The sequence below is a fragment of the Rutilus rutilus genome (genome assembly GCF_951802725.1).
Source record: "Rutilus rutilus genome assembly, chromosome: 23".
In the NCBI taxonomy this organism is placed as follows: domain Eukaryota; kingdom Metazoa; phylum Chordata; class Actinopteri; order Cypriniformes; family Leuciscidae; genus Rutilus; species Rutilus rutilus.
The window spans coordinates 18,764,964-18,786,919 of NC_140233.1; the positions used below are offsets into that span (position 1 = coordinate 18,764,964).

The window sequence follows — 21,956 nt, forward strand, 5'->3', positions numbered from 1 at the left end:
GGAAACCACATTCTTTTTTTTCCAGAATTATTTGATGAATAGAAAGCTCAAAAGAACAGCATTTATTTTTTAAAAATCTATAATAAAAGTATCTATAATAAAAATCTATAATAATTTCTTTAAAGTTTTTAATGGTAATGTAGGTCATTTTTTATAATTTGGATGCTGACAAAAAAAATTAAATTCAATAATCTAAACCATTTTCAGAACACAGAAATTGCTACTGTACATCTGGTTCAGTCTAAAAGCTTAAGCGCAAAACATTTGTTTGCTACTATTTTATACTTCACGTTTAGTCACATTGGAGTTTGTGTAAAGGTTAGTTCGCATACTTAATTCACGTATGCAAAGCTTTTTTTTCTCCTCTAAAGAACGACAAAAAAAATCAGTGTTTGTGCAAATGTGACCCGGCCTTAAACGAAACACTCTGGCAAACGTTGTTGTTTCCAGACAATGTTTCTCTTTGTAGCTAGTCTTTCATCTTTTTCTAAGCGAGTTTTTGTTCAAATGTGTTTTCCCTAATGTGTAAATGCACATCAAAGCTAACAACACCTACAATACAAAAAAAAAAAAACATACTAAAACAAAACGCAAGCAGAAAAATAAACAAACAAAAGTCAATAGCATAATGATGTACTCTGCGGAAGGATTCAGACCTTTCTCTTTGTCCAGAGGGGGCAGAATGCTGTTGTCCCTGCACACTTTGAAGTAGATCTCCTGCTCCACACTATCTGGGATGGCTCCTTGTGGGATAATGATGCTGACTCCTGTCTCTATGGAGCTCAACACCCCGCCGTTACAATTAAAGATGCCCCGTGCCGTGGCCACCACCGTGTGACCTTCATCTTCTTCGTCGTCATCCAGTGCACTAGGGCTGGAAAACAGAGGACAGTGAGTTGTTTGTTCAAGAGAGGACATGAACGCTGATGTCCCGGACTGGCTTTCATCATCTTACCTGACGGGGATGGCCTTGGGAATGGCGTTGATGTTGTTGTGCTGATACTTGGGCCTGTTGTCCATGGTGCGCGTGAACGTGTCGACCCCGCTGTCGGTGTCCTGCGGCTGGGGTGAGATTTGAGGTTTCAGGTTGTTGTTCACGCTAGGCTTGGACTGTGTGTCGTTGGGAAGCAGGTTGTGGTTGAATTTGGGGCTCTCGAACTTGCGCTCGAAGGGTCGGGCCGTGCTGGTGTAAGGCTTGGGGACGTAGCGGTTGTAGCTGGTAGGGACGCCTAGCGTTTTGGGAGGAGCGTCCGTGCCGTTGATAGAAGACTTGGGGGGCAGGTAGTTGGTCTGGATGGGATCGTCCCGGGTGGGAGCTCTGAGAGCCGACAGGTCCGGTTTGGCTTTGGGGGAGCTGTGAGGATCTGGCAGCGAGTTCACTGGAGATCAGAGAGAGGGATGATACATGCTTTAAAAACAATGCATTCAGTTTTTGCAGTGGTATCAAAAATCACACAATTACTTTGGTATTGATTTCTAACATTTTGGCAATATAACAACATTGAGAACATGGCCATACATTCCGTAAGAGGGTGCTACTTCAACTTTGGACACTTTTTATTATCTTTATTAATGGACTTCATCTTTTTATTTTTGTTATATGATGGTCTCATTTAAACTGTCTTGGCAACTTCATCATGTTTTCATTTTTTTGCTATTATAAAATGTTTCGATTTTATCATTTGATTTTGATCTATGATTATACAATTTTATTATGAAAATCCATTACAATATATGAAATAAACCATTATTTTTGGTGTAAAATGACTCCAATTAAATAATAATACTTGCTGGGTTTGGGTTTCCCAAACAGACAGAAGCATTTTATAGTGCATTATTTTCAGTCATTCTATAATTTTGTAAAATGATGCATTAAGTGTGAAAATATTTAGGATACATAAATTGCTAGATTTCAAATTAATTTTAGTAAGACAAAGGAGTCGGACATTTTACAAAAATGTTTGAAATGTCATTTTCTATCGCAGAATGCTATTAACCACTATACATCATTTGAGATATGATGGAAAAGACACTGTGTGAGAATATTCAAGACTGTAGGGAAATAAATGGCAGAACTCTCCAGTAATGTTTGTATAAACACTGTTGGACAGTAAGTAGTAACATTATTAATTAAATTAAACTAGTGAGAGCGTAAAAACTATATATTCTAGAGTCAGTCACCCTCGATGTTGCTGAGTTTGGGCAGGGCTGTGGGCGGAGCTGCCGGTGTGGGCTGGCTGTAGGGAGCAGGCGACGGGTTGACGGGCGGCACGGGCTCGTACCTCTTGTCCACAGGACTCACCTTCTCCACAGACTCCGTCCTGAAGCAGGAAGAGTGTGTATGACATACACTAGAGCACTGCCATTCAAGAGTAAGCACTGTGTTTCTAGCACTAGACGGTACCTGGCGAAAGGATAAGCTATCTGAGGCTGAGGTGTTTTGGGCGGCTCGTGGAAGCGATTGACTCCGGTGTTGGGCTGACTCATGGGCTTGTTGTCAAAGCTGCGGCGGTCAAAGTACGACAGTTGCTTCCTATAGTACTCTTCATCTTCATCTGGGTCATAGTGGTTGGAGCGGACCACGTCGTTCCCTACACGCGTCTGAGGTTTCTGGGGCTCTGGAGCTCTAGGGGAAGAAGAAAATAATCAAAAGGAAAGCGCATAACTTCATATTATGTAACATCTAATGGTGGATCAACCAGCAGAGGGCACTATAGGATGACATTTGCATACTTCACTACAATACATGTTTGCCACTTACTAGTGCATAAAGTGTGCGATAGATAAGATAAATTTGAAACCAAACAATAAAAATAAATAATTATTTTTTGTGTAAGAATGTGGTAACTTGTGGCAATCCAATCTAATAGTTACTCCACACTGTCTAGCTAATGAATTTCCATGACTCCAAAGATATACATTAAATTATATTATTTCACTTTTTTACTGTATTTTTGATCAAATATATTCAGCCTTGGTGAGCATAAGAGACTTCTTTCCCTAATAAACATTCAAATCTTCCCGAAGCCACACTTCAGACTGGTAGTGTAAGTATGTGGCTGTACCTGTAAGAGGGCTTCTCCTGCTCTAGGTTGCTGAGAGAGTTGGCTTTGGGCACAGGACCAGGGGTGCTCACAGGTTTTGGGAGATCTGTGGGCTGAAGAAGAAAATACATCCGTTCTATCAACACAATGTCATTCACAAACTACATTCTTAAAGCTCTCCAATTATGCTATTTTAAAGGTTACTAGCTTTGTTTTAGAAGCCTCCTTCAATAGGTTTACATGCATTTCTCATAATATACATCGCAGCATCAGTCTGTTGTGATTGGTCTACTCTGCTCTGATTGGTCAGATGGCCCAGTCTGTTGTGATTGGTCTACTCTGCTCTGATTGGTCAGATGGCCATCTGTTGTGATTGGTCTACTCTGCTCTGATTGGTCAGATGGCCCAGTCTGTTGTGATTGGCCTACTCTGCTCTGATTGGTCAGCTGGCCATCTGTTGTGATTGGTCTACTCTGCTCTGATTGGTCAATGACCCAGTTTGTTGTGAGGGTCTACCACTTACAGCACGTGTCAGAAACGAAACACCCACCTGAACTTCAGGTCCGGAGGCTTCCTTAGCGCTTGATACAAAGTATTACGAACAGCAACAATGGTGTCGGTTTTACCGTATCAATTTGAGGGCAGATCAAAGTACACGTTGTTCACGGGTAGGCCATAGGCTGGCATTATGCACTTTTTTTTTTTTTTTTTTTTTTTACAAACCTACGTAAGTCGAACAGGAAGTAAAACTGAATTTATTGACGTCTCGTTTTGGTGTTTTTAGCCCCCCAACGGCGCCTTCCAGGCAGCGAGGGGATGGGTAGGTTTAAGGTTGAGGTTAGGGTTAGCTGCCTGGAAGGAGCCATTGGGGGGCTAAAAACACCATCGAGCTCTCGTTTCAGAATCAGTTCTTTCTTTTGGGAGACAATAACTTCATTTATCTGCACTTGGACCTTAGAAACCTGTAGACCTTTTACATTCAAAAACAGCTATATTACACACTTCATGAAAGATAATACCCGAAAAAGCATAATGGGGCTCTTTTAAGCCATCACCACAATATTATGGTGTTATGCATGTTGCGATGTGGCAAATAAACATAATAAATTGTTATCTAATAAAGTGCTGAATGGAAAACTCTTGGTTCAATATCAAGAGGACAGAAACGTACCCTAATTCCAGCTACATCCGCTGTGTCCTTGGCTCGGTCCACAGACACAGAGCGCTTGTTCTCGAACATTTTGACCCTGTTGAGCACAGACTGGGGCTTCATGGCAGGGTCGTCATCATCATCATCCCTATCCCTGGGTGGAGGCGGCAATGGTTTGGACGCTGCCGGGTGAGGCGGTTCCCCTGGAGACAAGACGGCCTCGGGTTTGGGAGGCGGAGCGGGAGGTTCCGAGTTCATCACAGGCTCGTGCTGGGGCGCTTTGTACGCTCGATTCGGAAGTCCAGGGTTGTACGAGGGTCTCATTGCAGAGTCACCGTAATACTGTTTCGGCGGATCAGGGGAGCGATGCGCATTGCCTGGGAAACCATGAGGCTCGGGCTCGAAAGGTGAGCGGGCATCGTAGGAGGCGGGAGGGGGCGGAGGCTCTTCATAGCGCACCGGTGCAGGTTTAGAGTGCCGTGGCCGGTTATCGTAGCTCATTTGGGGCATACCATCATACTGGGACTGAGGGGGGCTGAAATCCCGGGTGGGGCCGTCCTCGTACGGAGAGCGGGGTTCGTACCCCAGAGGTGCAGGAGGCGGCTGGTGGCCCTGAGGGTAGCCGGGCGCAGGTGGCGGTTGGGGTGAAGTCTGCTGGTCGTAAGGGGGCCACTGCTCATTGTAGTGAGGCACGCGGTTGTCGTAGTGCAGGTGCGCGTCGTAATTGTGAGGCTTTGGTTGTGCGTAGCCGCCACCGTCATAGCCATAAGGCGGGTGGTCGTACTGGCGGTATGGCTGTTGGTCCTGGTAGACGGGCTGGTGGCTGTAGGATAGCGAGGTGGGGGGGCCTAAAGGCTGCTGCTGGGGAGGGGGAGGCTTCACACCGTGGTTCACTCGCACCGGCTCATCTATGCTGTACAGATCCTTTTTGTACATCTGTGAGGGATTAAATGTCAGCTGTCAGAAACTGATTGCTAGAAAAGATTCCAACTGGATATGAGAATTTAGTGCAAACAGAACCTCAAGTCATTAGAGGAAATTAAATCTAAGATAAGAATATTTTCAAGGGTGAAAAACAGGCAAAGGATTTAAAATGAACCGCAATGAAATATAAAAATACTAGATTAGCTTTTCCTTCTGGAAATACAAGTGCTTGCAAGGTAGTAAAACAGATTTAGGTAAGGCTTTGGTTGCGGAGTGCAAGAAATCAACACATGGCAAAGCCATTTTTGGAGTGTAAAAGCGGCGATAAATAGTCGTCTCAGAAATGTTCACCAACACGAACCATGGAAGAAAAGAAAAGAAAATCAATAAAACCAACTTTATTTCTTAACAGAAATAAACAGGGGGGGGGGGGGGGGTAAAGTAAATTTACAATCGCAGAAGAACTGCATATACATATGGTTAGAAACAAAACATTACTATTAGAAGGCAAGACTAGAAATAGACTAGAAAGATTTTTAAATAAAATATGTAATAGTTAATTAATTTTACATAAATACTATATATATATGAATGCTTGATAAGTATAAACACAGTGGTGCCTTGCAAGCACTCAAATTTAACTCACTCCTGATCAGAAAAACAACAACATTAATATCGGATTAGTTCCTTATGCAATAAAACAAGCATCTTATCTGTTTATTACCCAGCTCTACATTTCTACAGTTTGAGAAGAAGCCCTTCAAACCTCCACTTGGTAACACTACTTTGATTCGTCATCTTTACAAAAATCTAATAAATTTATAATATGTCCAAGTGGAGCAATAAAGATGCCTTATGTCCTGAAAGGCTCCTTCTCAAGTTTCAAAGTATAGCCTGAAGACAGTCGAGCTGTAAAAGGTCATTTTAACAGTGAAAAATCACAAAAGCTCTTACATAACGTCTTCATCTATGAAAAGAAACTCTGGTTATGAAGACGTTATGCAGAATTAGTCCGGTTGTTTTCCTTTTACATTGCTGTAAGTACTGTCTGCAGGTTAAATGAACATGCAACTACAGAATTCCATTCTTGCAAATCAGGGAAAGGTCCGTTTGCAATTTAGCGACGCGTCTACAGTGCATCTAGCGGCCGTCCGTACAGGTGTGATTCAGGTCAAAGCCAAACGCTACAGTTACGGCTATCACTACAGATTAGGGCCAGGCGATATAGCTCGAAAAAAACAACCAAATTTATTTCCAGTCTTTTGACTCCATTAAATATTGCAATGTTTGCTCTGAAACAGAGGAACCACGGTGTAAATTAAACCACAAAGTACATTCAAAATGATTAATGTACAAACTAAAATGCAGTAAAAAAAAGAATCAATAATCTTTTTCTGAATAAAGACTTCAATCATGTTTTACACCGTTTTTTTTTACTAAATGATCAAAATGAAGAATTATATAAAGCATTATATATGCATTTTAATATATGAAAAAATATGACTTAAACCTTTAGGTGCGTTCACGCAATGTCAGAATTACCGTAATTATAAGCTTTCAATCCTCGTAGAACTCCATACAAGATTGCAGATTAATTGTGCCGTGATAGTGTTGCCATAGAAACGAATTCAGAGCTCAGAGTAGAACGTCACGGGTATCTACAGTAAATTACGGTAATTCCGGTAATGGCGATAACGCAAAAGAATCAATGAATCACAGATATGAATTGACTCCTTTTAGTGGACAGTTTGTACTGATTCAAGGAAATAATTAAAATTTGAAAAAGACTCAAACTCTTAAATTCTTAAAACTGAATTAACTAAAACCTAAATATCTTAAACCTTTAAGGGTGTTTTGCTAGTTACATATAAATCAAAGATAGTATAAAAACACTCTCATGGGTCGCAAGACAAGGACGGAAACTAGTCTAAAGGTGTGGTCACATTTATCATTGTTTTGCGCATTTTTGCTGGCGAAATCCTGACAATTTTAATCCACGCAATCGGGAATTCCGTATGAGGGAAAAAGAGTCGCTGCATTGACCAACTGAAAGCGACTTCCGTGTCATTCATCAATACACTATTGACAAACCTTTTTTGCCCACTAAATTTCGCTAATGTTAAAAACAACCTTCAGGAAACGTATATAAAGCGCATTGAAAGTCATCGCCACACATTCACAAAGTCGCTTTGTTTTAAATTGCCTTCACAAATATAACATGAATATTCAATATATCGCCCAGCCCTACTACAGACAGAACAAGCTGCAAGAAACATCATAAATTAGGAGCCATGCAAGAGGAAGTACGAGGCACCGTGGGAGGACTTATGCAACGGGCCCTCGTCCTCCTGTGGTGCATGTGTACCAGTTACACAGTCTCTGGCGTAGTGTCAGAGGAACACACGCAGCACACGCGTGGGGTGGGCGGAGCATTCATGCAGACAGTGGAGTGGGAGGAGTCAAAGAAAAGAGTGATAGACACAGGCAAGGTTGAAAAAGAGAGAGCTGGGCTGAACCGGGCCGAAACGGGCCGGGAGCGGGTCCAGCTTCCGGTTGTGCTGGTACCTTTGGATCTGGGCCAGGAGGAAGCAACTGGTGGGGGTCGTGTGTTGGGGGCTGAGCGAGCTCAGGTTCGGGCTGGGGGTCGGGAACGGGGACGGGGCTGTTAAGGGAGTCGGCCTGAGGGGTGCCAGGCGGCTCCTCTGGGTTCGTACCCGCTAGTGGTGTGGAGGGTTCGACAGCAGGGGACGCTGCTGCCACTGCAGAGGGAGGGGGCGGGGAGGCCTGAGCCTCGGCTTGCTGTGGAGTACGGGGCAAAGAGGTTACAGACACACGCCGCCAACAGCACCAGCTACAACTAGCAGCTACGACCACCAAACTAGCTCACATGAAGTGTGTATCAGAATGAAATAGTGTATTTAGCTTTACAGGAAGCAGAAAAATAGGTAGTGGTCCTGTCCTGCTGCATATGCAGTTTAAAATATTATTGGGCAGAAAATGAAGGTTTACATTTCAGATAACGTCCCAAAGGAAGGTAAATGGGTTCTACTATGCAGTGCATTTTCACGTTCTGATCACATATTTTCATATAGGTTTTATGTTGAGCTCATAGTCATATATAACTGGTGGTAATCAATTTAAAAAACCTTTCCTGTCCTCAATTTCAGTTTTCTGTATATCCTAATGACTAACTTTATTCTTTGAACAGTTCCTTAATATTATCCTCCAGAAGTGACATCAGCACAAAAATCAGAAAGCATTAGCAAACGATTTTATGTAATTCTGTGATGTTTTGTGTTATTAATTGGTTTGTCAGACTTACAATTATAGAAATTAGTTATATTCCAAAAAAACAACTGTAAACAAACTGATATTTAGCTTACATAAGCTAAATAAATACAAAATTTAGCAAGCCAACAGGCTAGCTATTTAGCAAGCTAGCAACTCTATGTAAGGTAAACAAATAATGAATCTAAAAATAATAATAAAATAAAAGCTAACTTTCAACTTTCTAAGCAATGGCTGACTTTAGATCCTGAAAGTTTCCATCCTGTTCATTTTCTTGTCAGTGTGTGATGAAGTTATATTAAAAAAAAATAATAATTCATTAAGTTCCTGAGTGTCTTTTATAGAAATACTTCATTAAATTACAACACAAGTGTATTATTTTTTTTTTAAGTTAGAGAGTTCAAAAAGCACTGCATAGCAGAAATGACCAATATTATGCTTAAACTTAGAGAAGTCCCTCTAAAATGAACAAAGTAACCAACACACACATAATGGTACTTCTGTTCCGTACCTGCTGAGGCGCTGCCATTTTAAACCCAGCCGGGTCAATGCGGTTAACCGGCTCTGGTTGCGGCACAGCATGCTGGTAGCTCGGGTACCCGGCTGCGTCCTGGATGACCGGCGGGTCCTCTCGGACAGGTTCGGATGAGCGCGTGATGGCAGGCTCGCTGGGCAGGCCCACCTCATCGTTCATAGTCTCATCCAGCTCCTGGTCGGTGTAGGCGCCGCCCTCCGTGTCGGTGTCTTCGTAGTCGGAAGTGTGGCGGCTGTCAGTGCTGTACATGCTGTACTCGCTGCCCGGTGCCGAGAGGTAGGAGAGGCGGTCGTCGTGGATATCAAGGTCATCGTCAGGAGCACCATCTGCCTGCAGGCCGAGAGGGGGAGGGAGGGATGGTTAGGATGAGTTTGAGGACCCACAGCAGTGGAAATGAAATGACGGATGGGTGAGAGCGGAAACCAATGCATATCAAACGCCTTGGACTAAAGCAGGACTAATCATCTAAGCTCTGCTTTTTGCTCTTAAAGTTTTTTTTTCTTCACTATAATAAAATTATAAACATTATTACACAGCTACTTACCAAATAAATAAATAAATAAATAAATGAACAGACATGAAATATTGTTTTTGAGCTGAAATTATTTTAGGGTTGCACAATATAATATCGGATATTGGCCGATATTAGACTTTTTTTATCATATCAGATACATATCGGCTGATATTTATATTCATATGTATTAAATTCGAAATAGTTATCCAATAAAAATGTATTCAGATGTTGGCGGTTTTAGTGCTGTCAAAATAAAAGTCCCCTGACCTTTATCAGCCAAACAGAAAAACGTAAAGGCCGATAATTAAAAAATAGAAACCGGCCTTGTTAATGTATAGGTTGACCAATATTTACAATTACAGTTATATAAGTATTATTTTTTTATTTTATAATTAGAAGTTTTGCTTCTAACAAGTACTAACCAAACAGAAAACGTAAAAGGCTAATGCAGATCATAAAAAAAAAAAAAAAGAGCTAAATCTTGGCTGATATATCGGGGTTGTTGATGTATAGGTTGACCAATATTTAAAATGTAGTCAATTATACAGTGTAACTATAGCAAAAATATTCTACCATAGAATGGCCACAACTGACCATTCAGAATCAAGTATTCTAGATAGCAGTCCAGTAATGTATTGTATAAGACACATAAATGGGGGTGAGTTGAGTTGAGACAGGTTGCTGACCCCTCACCTAAGGTGTTTGGGTCGGGAGGCTCTAGACAAAGAAGCAACATGTCTGGATATTGGGACACAGAACTGTAGAGAAACTTACCTTGCCCTCTGAGACCCAAACCAACTGGTTCTGTTGCTGCTGGATGGTCTCTTTCAAAGCTCCGTACCACCCGTCGTTCATATTGTTCAAGTTGATGGTGGCTAAAAGGAAGCAGAGTCGCAATTAATTCTGTAAGCAAATCACAGCATTGTGCTAATAACTAACAACAACTAGTGCAATCCTAACCATTAAAAATAATAAGTGGTGACCTATGACTTAAATTTCAGTCTGTTCCTCACACAAAGCTACTTTAGACAACGGTTATGGTCCTTTTGCATCCTTTTTGAAGCTTGCAAAAGTCCCAGTACTTTTTATGGAAAAGTCCATATAAGGTCATTATATGGGAAATTTCTCCTTTTGTGTTCCACGGACTAAAGAAAGTCATAATTTTGCAACAACATGACGTTATTTCGATGTTTTGGTCTACTCACTGGTGAAGAGATGATGGTTGTTCTTTCTCAGTTTGAGAGCGCGCTCGTACAGCTTCCGGGCGCTCTTCCTGGACTCGGAACAGAGCCTGGTCCTCATGTTCTTGACACCCTGCTTGCTGTCTGGATTCAGGAACACCACGATGGGGTACCACTGAGCGTAGTTCAGACGATCCACCGCGTTGGGTGTGATGTCCAGCACGGCATGCTTGTCCTAGCAGTACAAACAAAAATCATGAAACTCCAGCTGTGTCTTTGCTCACGAGCTGAGCAGAAGGAAAGCGGGATGGCAGTTAAGTAAATTATTCCATACTCACTCGGTCAATGATCTGTTTAATGGTATGGAGACGAATGATTCCAGAGCTGCGCTGGTCTGTCCCCGCGTCTCTGGGTTCACTCTCTGCGAGGAGGAGAAGAAGAAAGGTTTATACAGATTCATCTTTTCAAATATTAAAGAAAAAACTACATCAAATCTCAGTACACAAAACTCACTTGCAAGTTCAAAGAGATCAGCCTCCTCTCTCGACAGTTTCTCTCTTGCGACATCCGCAATGGGCCCGAAAATGACCACTGGCCTCAAGAAACCGGCTTTTATGCAGGAGAAACAACAGGTTAACTAGATTTATACAAAACTGCTGTCCTTCAATGTAAATCTAACAGATTATTTCCTGCAAACATCAACAGATGGACTGAAACTGATTAGCAAAGCTTAAAAACAACAGATGTCCAAACCACAAATAGTTAAAGCAACTAAAAGGCGGCTATAAGAGCAGGTGCCGTACCTTCTCTAAGCACCACTCTTTCATAAGCAGGGAACTTTGTTTGGACGGGCTGAGCGGAAAGGTCCTCTCTGCTCTTCCTCAGGTTTCGTTTGGAGCTACGGAGGCCTCTGAACCTCCAGAAGTCGGCCCGATCCCCTCCTGGAGTCTTTGGGAGAGTGTACTGGACACTCGATAGCTGCTCAGCCCTGCAGGACACAAAACATCAGTCCAAACTTGAATGACAACGCTTCAAACAAGCATGACTGAATGCCAACTAATACAAATGGTTTCAGTACCTATTCTTGTTGGGGATGATGCCCCGCTCCACCTCCTGGTGGTTCTTGCCGATGCGGATGGCGAGCCAAGAGCCCAGTTTGCCATTGTAAAGGGTGTCAACCACTCTAAAGACCTCACCCTTGTTGAAGCTCAGGCCGTAGGGCGACTCCTTCTCATACTCAAAATGGGTCCTGATGTAGAACGAGTCACCAACGTCGGACTCTACAATGCGTCGGTACACTGGGAAGCAAAGAAATGTATATTATTATTTAGCAGTCCTGCTAAAAAACTTGAACCAGTTTAAGGTGGTTTTGCTAGTCAGTCTATCTAACAAGTGCCAAAAAAAACCCCATCAAGAACCAGCATAGCCTGACCAGTGAGTCTTGAGTAGGTTGTAAAAGATTCCATCCCTCCACAGAATCTTTTTGCCCTTGGACATTATATTATCAAAACCAAAATAGTCAAATTAAACTTTTTTTAACTTTGCGTTGTCAGTTAACTTTCGGTTAACAAGCTAACAACCTAGCTTAGAATAGTGTTAACGGGTTAAAAAAAAGCTGTTTCGATTAGTACGATTCCGATCATCCACTGAGATGGAAAAAGATAACCGATTAACCTACTAGCTAAGCATAACTTTAACTGGTTCAGAAAAACAACCTCTTTTGATTAGCTAGAATAAGATATCATGATAACACGTTCATTTTTGATCAGGCATTGACAACTTGGCTAACTAGCTTACCATAGCACTAACTGGTTACAAAACATTAAAGGGTTAGTTCACCCAAAAATGAAAATTCTGTCAGTAATTACTCACCCTCATGTTGTTCCAACCATGTAAGTCTTTCGTTCATCTTCGGAACACAAATTAAGATATTTTTGATGAAATCTGACAGAATTTTGACTCCTCCATAGGCTTCCAGTGTGACCGAAACTCACCGGCCCAGAATAGTTATTAAAACATCGTTAAAATAGTCCAAGTAACTACAGTGGCACTACATTAAGTTTATCATGCGACGAGAATACTTTTTGTGCGCAAAAACAAACAAAAATAACGACTTTATTCCACTTTTCATTTCCTTCTCTCTGGGCCTCGTAGTATTTTTGCGCTGCGCGTCTGTGTTGCACGTCATCACGCAACACACACATGACCGGCGTCGGCCAATAGTGAGCCTACGTGGTGACGTGTAACAGACGCGCTGCGCAAAAACACTACGCGAACCAACTAGAGGTCCAGAGAGAAGGAAATGAATAGTGGAATAAAGTCGTCATTTTTGTTTGTTTTTGCGCACAAAAAGTATTCTCGTCACTTGATATACTTAAGATTGAGCCACTGGAGTCACTTGGACTATATTAACGATCTCTTTAATAACTTTTCTGGGCCAGCAAGTTTCGGTCACACTGGAAGCCTATGGAGGAGTGAAACATGGCTCAGATTTCATCAAAAATATCTTAATTTGTGTTCCGAAGATGAACGAAGGTCTTACGCGGTTGGAACAACATGAGGGTGAGTAATTACTGACAGAATTTACATTTTTGGGTGAACTAACCCTTTAAAATAACACTCATTTTCACACATTTACAAGTGGTGCTCACTGCAGAGCCAAACGCTCCACCTCTCTGGATGATTAAAATTACATAAAAAAAAGAAATTACATTCAGAGAAGGCCTCTTCTCCCATGGCTCTGCAGTGAGCAGCATCTCCACATTTATGCAATTAGGCCATAAAGAATTGATGGGATGTAATCAAGCTAGGTTATGATATTATTAGTTCAATTAATTTGTAAATGAAAATACATTAACATGCTCGTCCCTCATTTTCTGCTGATGTTACAACCAAAAAGCTATTTAGGCATTGTTGTAACAAACTCAAATAAGTCTTTGTCCATTCTGGAACTTTTGTTAATCTAATCAATTCCTGATGGATAAAATCAAGTCACGTATAACCAAGACCTGACAGATTGCATCCTCACCATCTTTCTTTTTCTGGGCTAAGATGGTGACCTCCTCTCCTTTGGGCAGGTCCAGCAGAAACAGCACTGCCTCCTCACGGATGATGTTCGCGAAATCCACGTTGTTTACCTGGAAAGGGTTCGAAGAAAAGCTAATTAGAACACTCTAAAAGGGACTAATGAATGGGCAGAAAGTTTCAAGAGGCAGGTTTGTGAAAAAAAGTGTGATTGGGTGGTGAGGTTTGCGAGAAAAGGGAAAGTGACAAATGTTCTGAATAAAGAATAAGCATGTTGGAAAAACCCAGCGAGGAAAAGAAAGAGGCTGCGTTTGGCAGCGAGGTGAAGGAAACCAACGTCACCGGGGAAACCATCCTGAGAGAAGGCAAGCATCTTCACACACTGAGGTTTAATGCCATCCATACAGCACAAGAGGGACATTTTGGAAGGGAGAACCGCCATAAAACTAAGACTGCCATTAAAGAGCCCGTAAACAGAAGGTTATAAAAGCCGGGACACCAAATCTCCCTTCACCCACAGGCCTTTAAGAGTCCCACTCCGGTTATTCATCACAAGAGCTAAACGCCACCACAAACAACAGGCTGAACGGCTAAGAAACTGTAAGAGATGCAATAGCTTGAGCACAAACCAAGCAGGTATAAAAATCAGATGCACGTTCACACACACACATTGTGTTTTCATGCTTTATAGGGACTTTCCATAAAAGTAATGATTTTTATACTGTACAAACTGTATATATTCTATCCCCTGACGCTAACCCTACCCCTAACTCTACCCATTACACACAAACTTTCTGCATTTTTACATTTGCAAAAAACACTTGGTATGATTTATAAGCTGTTTTCCTCAACGGGACCAAAAAATGTCCCCACAAAGACAAGTATTTCAGATATTGCCATCTTTTTGGGGACATTTTGTCCCCATAATGTAGGGTTTACAAGGCCACACACACACACACACACACACACACACACACACACACACACACACACACACACACACACACACACACACACACACACACACACACACACACACACACACACACACACACACAAGTCCAATCCAAACATCATACCAATTATTAGCAAAAAGTTAAGGCAGCATAATAGGCTTATAAAGAACTATTTTACCTATTTTTAGTACAAAAATGCATATTATATTATTATAAAAATGTCTCGAGAAGTCATTTTCCCATTCATTTTTATAAGCCTTTAATGTGCACTTATCTTTATGAGGGAATGATCTACATGAAGCACAAGTAATCAAATCAAACACAAAAGTTCAATATTCATATACACTTCATTTCAAAAGTTTGGGGTCAGTCAGATTTCTTTCTAAAGAAATTTCATCACGGGCGCATTAAGGCCCGGGTATACTTCATTTTCTGCGCAAATATATATACATATATAAGTATATATGATAAGTATAATCCTTTGGCTGTGAGCATGGAAAGACACGTTCAGTGCACGATCAAGTTGATAATATTAAAAAATGTTTCTTGAGCAGCAAATCATCATATTAGAATGATTTCTGAAGGATCATGTGACACTGACCACTGAAGGAATGATGCTGAAAATTCAGCTTTGATCTCAGGAATAAATTACATTTTAAAATAGAAAACAGTTAAGTGTAATAATATTTCACAATATTACTGTATTTTTCATCAAATAGATGCAGCCTTAGTGTCAGTGTCAGACTTATTTCAAAATATAACAGAACCCAACATTTTGAACAGTAGTGCATTCATAAATATCCTTTGTACACATTTATACACAAGTTTGAGAGTGAAAAGAGATTAACTATTTTACATAATTCGCAATGCATCATGGGAGTGGGCAGTTACTGTCGAGTTCTTTTGCCATAGTTCTTGCTTCCACAGTAACGGTGACTGTCTGATTGGTGGATCACTAGCAACCGAAAGTACAGTCTCCTGATGACCTTTAGAAGAGGCTGCCTATGTAGACAGCTTTTGTAGACTGAAGTTTTTGCAGTAATTAATCAGTGAACTCACCCTGAGAATCTGGTCTCCCTCCTCCAGGCCCTCTTTAGCAGCAGGACTGTCCTCCAGAACCCCCGCCACAAATATCCCGACATCATTCCCACCAGCGAGTCTCAATCCAACACTCTCGCCCTTCTTAAACTTCACCAGCTTCATGCTCGGCCTGAGGGTGGACACACAAACATGCATCTAGGGACGTTTCATTCTCAACATCTCTAAAACAGTTTTGAGTTTGGGCAAGTTGGTGAGACGCACCGTAAAATGCTGTCATCATTTGTGACGCTGGGCACGGGGGCATCTGCCGGACTAACAGGCAGGTCCACGTCAGGCTGGCCAGGTTGAGCGTACACAGGCTTGGGCTCTGAGGAGATCAAAGCACATTGAATAGCTGAGTAAAACACACACACACACACACACACACTGAATTGTCACCACATGAGCTTGTCGCACACTGGGAGGTCAAAGACGCCCAGCGGGACGAAGCAGGTGGGAAGACACTGTCACAACTGACAAACTCCTGCTGCTCATCACCAGCTGCGCACGAACACAAGCCCACGTGCACAGGCAGAGAGTGTTTGATCAGTGTATCCATGTGTAATGACCTCTGACCTGGCAGAGGGGGGAGCTGTTTCTCTTCTCTGGCTGCGCTCTGCTCTTTCGGCATCTCCTCCACCATCTTAGCAGGTAGAGGAAGCGGCCCAGCCTTGGAGATCCTGTCTTCATCACGGCTCCGGTGACTGGGGGTGTAAAGAAGACAAGCTGTTAGAATCCCACACAGGAAATTATTTCATGCATTAGTCTTTAATGAGCGTAAATCTGTGGATGAATCATTCTTTGAAGTTGTTTCTTTTTAATGATTTGGTCAAACTGATATGAGAAGCGATTTAAATCAGTGGATTGTGTGTGACAAGTTGGTTTTGAAGTAAAACAATAAGGGGAGTGATATGGTTGAACCATAAGCAATGCAAAATTCTCAATTCTCAGAATGAATCTTCTTCAACTTAAGACTTAAAAATGGTTTTATATGGAACAAATACAGTTAGGATCTCAACTAGAGTGACATCAAACTCCAATATCTACATTTATATGATGTACAACAACAAAAAAAACCCAGTGATTTATAAAATGTATCGATAATAATATTGACTTTTGCCAGTGTTGAATGATGAATCAGTTTTGAATGATGATTAGTGAATCAGTCTTCTGAAATTATTGAAAGAATCTAAATGAACCAAATCTCTAAAATGAAACAGACTTCCCAAATTGATTTCACTAACCGTTATGTATTGTACAAAACGGAACTTATTATAACTTAAAATATGACTATACCACTATTATTGATTCACTAAATACTTATTTTTTTACAAAAAGGGACATGCAAATAGCCAAACTACGGGAAATATTTTTGAACGATGACTGAAACTAATCAGTAATCTCGTTCTCTTCGAACAAACCAAATCACTAAAATGAATCAGACCTCCAAAAATCAACTTTACTGACTGGTATCCATATAAAAACATCAGATATCTGATAAGACGGATATAAAGATCAGAGATTAAATATGGACACATAAAATGCCTACTGTCTGGAAACACTTAGACACTTTAAACTAAATCAAACAAATTTTTTTTTTTTTTTACTTATTCATTGAAACAGTATAAATAAAATGTGCTCAAATGAATCAAACATATCAAATTCACTTTTAAAAGCTAAACACATTTTCTCCAAAGGCCACAAACATTCTCGACACAAGTACCCAAACGCAGATGTGAACGCTTGGCAAACCAAATCGTTATCGGTATATCATTGAAGTACTTTAACACGCAATCTTGTGTTGTTGTGGCGGTAACCGACCTCAATACTCCAGGCGGCGAGAGAGTTAGATATCTGTGCTATTAAAACCAGAGGTCAAGCATTGAACTTACTTTAACAAACTTGCACGACAAGATTCTTAAATTGTTACGCGAATGTCCACTATAGCGCCCCTTGTGGCAACGCTGAGAATGCAAAGTGTCTGCGTTCATGTACTTGGTAGAGTATGTTTCAGGCCGTAAGTGAATGTACATCAACAACACACCTGTAAACCAAGACACTGAAAATATACGGTACAGTGTGGAATGAGATGAGCTTTGTGCTGTTCGGTTAAAGCTTTTGATGATTAATGCATGCTCTGCTCTCAGCAGGACAACCGAAAAACAACGCCGCTTTTTCCACACTATCGAGCCTAAGCACACAACCCATAAAACACTGTTTACACTGAAAGACAAATGGCAGATGAGAGCGAGGTAGATGGGGAGAGAGGGAGGACGTTGTGTGGCTAGGGCAGCTAGGTAGTCTTGAAGGTCACAGCTGTGTTTTGCAGCTCTTTTGTTGGACTATATTTAGCGCAGACCATCTGATCTGGAGTAATGGAGGAGAGAGAGAGAGAGAGAGAGAGAGAGAGAGAGAAAGAGACGACAAAGAGAAAAGGACTCCAGGTGCACCACCGCCATTGAGGCACTCCAAAAATCGGCACATGGCCAAAGATGACGGGTCCTGCCCGTGACCTTTATTGTCACGGTAAACAACAGCGGGGCGACATCCACGGATTGCAGAAACTCTCCATCTCTGCAGGGCCGGGCCGCCACACGTGGTCCTGTTTTATTCATGACAATGACGAATATCTTTCCCAGCAACGGTGTGGCGCAATAATAAGCCTTGGCTGATTGAGGATAAGTGCATGGCATAATGCACTATTACTTTAAAGTATTAAAGACTCCATTGTGCACTCGAGGCTCTTTACAGTTATAATAATCAATAAAATTAACTACAAGAGAAAAAATGCTTGCACTTGCATTGCATGTTGCGCTCTGTTTCGAAGAAATATGGCACTCTGATACGGGGATGTGATGAGTTCTAATTCTCAACAGGAAATTAGATGTGTAATTCAGTACGTCCTTAACGGGGACCTAAATTTTACATCGGACATTAAGTGCCGACCCAACACTTTTTTAATAGTACAAAAGTGAACAAAAATGTCCTTAAATTAAACACCAAAATGTCTAAACACTACTAGTTTTGAGAATGAGAGCATGCCCATGTTGGCATCTGGCTGATTTGGCTAGCGTCCCTCTAGTGCCCAACGACTTAAAGTATCGTAGAGTCCGGCTGAACGTTGTAGAGACTTTGACATCAACATACCATTAATAGATAATCCTATTTAGTTTGTGATGCACCAAACACTGGTTTAATTCTCTAAATCTTTCATTGAAAGAGAAAATGGAGAGAAGAACTTGGAAAGACATCTTAAAACACTTTCTTTCCTCTTTGTTACCAGGCTGGTCAAATCAACCAAGCAAGAGAAAAAAAAAAAAACAGTTGGATCTTGTTCGTACACAAGGTTCAAACCAATGTCTATGATACTTCTCAATGGCAGTTGTTCAGCAAATGCCATGTGACTAATCACTCTGAAACATCATGATTAGTCTGACTGGCTGATGGCAACACAAGGACGTCCACCAGACAGGCAAAACTAGAAATCCATTTTGATTTACATGTATGCGTCTTCTCTTATGTTCTCAGTGGGACAGGGAGTTCTGCTTCATGTTCTCAAACATCCCAGCTAAGAGTAGACGTTCTCAGAACACGTTTTGACACGGTTTTGCACAAAGGTCTTCCAGTAATGATAAAAGAACATTCTTTCAAAGTCACCTGGTCTTCCCATGATGTTTGCAAAACGACAAAATGGAATGTTTCCTTAAAGGAATAGCTCAAAATGAAAATGTTGTCATCATTTACTCTCCCTCAAGTTGTTTCAAAGCTGTATGAATTTCTTCTGCTGAACCCAAAGAAAGATATTTTGAAGAATGTCAGTAACCACAGTTGATAGATCCCACTGACTTCCATAGTAGGAAAAGTCAATAGGGTTCATCAACTGGTCTGATTACCGACATTCTTCAAAATATCTTTCTTTGGGTTCAGCAGAAGAAAGAAATGCATTGAGAGAGAGTAAATGGTGACAGAATTTTCATTTTTAAGTGAACTATTTCTTTAATATTCCAATCACTGACAAAAAAAAAAAACTTTTTTCAGAGGACTGATTACTGTTCAGAGAACATTCAGAATAATATTTTAATAACTTAAGGGGAATGTCATAAAACATTCATAGAACATATTTTATTAGTTGGTACCACCGACATGGTGCCTTGCCCATTCTGGCAGCTTTCCATGTTTCCAGCCGCGCAAAAAAAAGGTGGTTCTCAGATAAAACAAAAATTGACTCCTCACCGGTTCCATCCATTAAACCTGAAGGAATTCAGTGATGTTCTTATCAGAAAAGGTTTACAGAGCAACAACTAAGCTTTCAGCACGCTGCCTCTGTCTTCACCGATTCCAAATGTTTGTGTCTACGCACATGGTGCAGGTGGTGCTTCAATCCTATTGGACGACTTTCAAGGATGGTTGGCAGAGCAGATGTGCCTGTAATACCAAGAACTCTCTAAGGCAGAGAACTACTACTACAAATGATGTTAAAAGAAGCATGTTTTCGCCAACACTGCGAAACTGACAGCAGCAGCCCTTTGGAGCATGTGTGTATTGTACGTTATCGACAGACACCCCTATACTTGTCTTTGCTCAGCAGGAAAGGGGTAACAGCTGAGACCAGTTCTGTGAAATTGAATAAATGAGAATGAATGGAGGGATACGTTTGACGTCAGAGACGCATGCTGGGATTAGGCACACAAACCAATGAATTCCCTGTACACAAGTTGGTTTGTTGGGCTTCATTCCCTTAGCCAGGGTTGTGACGTTGGAATGATAAAATGAACATGTCAAGTAGTTCGCATACATTTTCAGCATACCACACACACACACACACACACACACACACACGTTGGGTTACATCACTTTGTGAAGCGCCCCCCGTCACATGCTTTAGTGCAAAGCTCACAAAAGCGTTAGTTTGGTTAGCTATGTTCGGGACGCTTGCGTTAACCGGACCCATAAACTTACACTGGCCGGGTTCTCTGAGTCGTCGGCCCTGCGGCCCTGATTCAAAACAAGAATCAGAAGAAACTTCATGAACACCGACAAACCTGAAGGTCTGTAAACATGTGTGTGGTCAATTCTGGCTTGTGTGAAGTGTGTAATTTCTTCTTCTAAAACAAAAGCCAGCCAACCAGTTGGAGCCTTCTCAAAAACACAAACAGAGCATACTTACATAGTGCTAGAGAGTTTCCTCTCTTCCTAAGTCAACCTACAAATGACCTACTGATGCTTTCAAGTATTTGAAAGCATTTTACCATAAAAAAAAATAACACACTCCACCTTTAAATGTAAGGTTTCATTTAGGAGGATGGCACATTTGCAGGGAGATGAAATTCCTCTCATCCTCTACCGCTGTCACACCCTGGTTTATCTATCTAGGACACATCCAATTTACAGGAGCGTTTTGTCAAGAGCTGCGGTACCGTCTGACAGAACCTTTTCTCATATGCCTGTTCTCATATCAGCGGTGAGCAGGCCTGAAACTTCAGCTCTTAAAGTTCAATCTGTTGAGTCTTATAAAAACAGGAAGACTTTAATATTGAGCGGGGAGAGAACCGAAAAAGACTATTTGGAGATGATTTGGCTCCAAAGCGTGGTACATTTCCGGCAGGTGAATGATTCATTTGATTTCATTTGAACTGATTTCATTTGTACCAACATCTTGTGTGAAAAGTAATAGAAACAGAAAAGGTTTCGGACCTGCCATTGCTGATCTGCGGTGGAGAGTGTCTGGAGTGGTCCGAGGGCTCAGAGCGGCGGTCCGGGGATCGAGACCGGCTGCTTCTCTTCCGCTCGTGGGATCGGTTGGAATGATCGGAGGCCACGGAGTGGATGTCTGAAATATCTAACACAAAGATCACATGATTTCACACCATTACAGGTGTTTGTTCCAGTATACTAAGTCAATCTAAAGTATTGCTATTGGGATAATCTATTTTTCCCTAAAACAAATCCTAATGGAATCAAATAAGACTCAGCTAAGAAAAACATTAAAAACATCTAAAATAATTTTCTAAATCAGTTTTTTGTTTTGCCTTGTCTTGGTAAAAAAGAAGTCTAAACAATATACAATTAATTTACCTAATAATTCCTGGTAGTTTTATGTGCTTTTGTCATTTTTATCATTTATAATTTATATTTATAATTTATAGCTTTATTCTTAATTCTAACAGTTTAAGTTTTAGTTAACAGCAACAACAACTGCTTAAAACAAGAAAAACAATTACATATTTGAAAAATTTACTAAAAATGTAAAATACATTTAA

At 41.1% G+C, this 21,956-nt stretch overlaps 1 protein-coding gene across 13 annotated transcripts in view; it reads right to left on the reverse strand.

Annotated features, from left to right (window-relative positions):
* The window catches only part of tjp1b (tight junction protein 1b), a 131,477-nt gene that overhangs the window by 4,837 nt on the left and 104,684 nt on the right, over positions 1-21,956 (reverse strand). For 5 of the 13 annotated variants that reach the window (XM_084397017.1, XM_084397012.1, XM_084397020.1 and 2 more), the window contains 20 exons: positions 21,391-21,535; positions 20,656-20,691; positions 16,273-16,400; positions 15,919-16,024; positions 15,676-15,826; positions 13,665-13,773; positions 11,715-11,934; positions 11,440-11,624; positions 11,150-11,245; positions 10,975-11,057; positions 10,661-10,871; positions 10,230-10,330; positions 8,918-9,271; positions 7,684-7,917; positions 4,216-5,130; positions 3,066-3,157; positions 2,405-2,626; positions 2,182-2,321; positions 956-1,379; positions 657-874 (listed from right to left, as the gene is read on the reverse strand). In XM_084397017.1, the coding sequence (XP_084253143.1) occupies positions 657-874; positions 956-1,379; positions 2,182-2,321; positions 2,405-2,626; positions 3,066-3,157; positions 4,216-5,130; positions 7,684-7,917; positions 8,918-9,271; positions 10,230-10,330; positions 10,661-10,871; positions 10,975-11,057; positions 11,150-11,245; positions 11,440-11,624; positions 11,715-11,934; positions 13,665-13,773; positions 15,676-15,826; positions 15,919-16,024; positions 16,273-16,400; positions 20,656-20,691; positions 21,391-21,535 (4,170 nt within the window). The remainder of the gene's footprint in view (positions 1-656; positions 875-955; positions 1,380-2,181; positions 2,322-2,404; positions 2,627-3,065; positions 3,158-4,215; positions 5,131-7,683; positions 7,918-8,917; positions 9,272-10,229; positions 10,331-10,660; positions 10,872-10,974; positions 11,058-11,149; positions 11,246-11,439; positions 11,625-11,714; positions 11,935-13,664; positions 13,774-15,675; positions 15,827-15,918; positions 16,025-16,272; positions 16,401-20,655; positions 20,692-21,390; positions 21,536-21,956) is intronic. The other 8 variants (XM_084397018.1, XM_084397021.1, XM_084397014.1 and 5 more) reach the window with 5 other exon arrangements.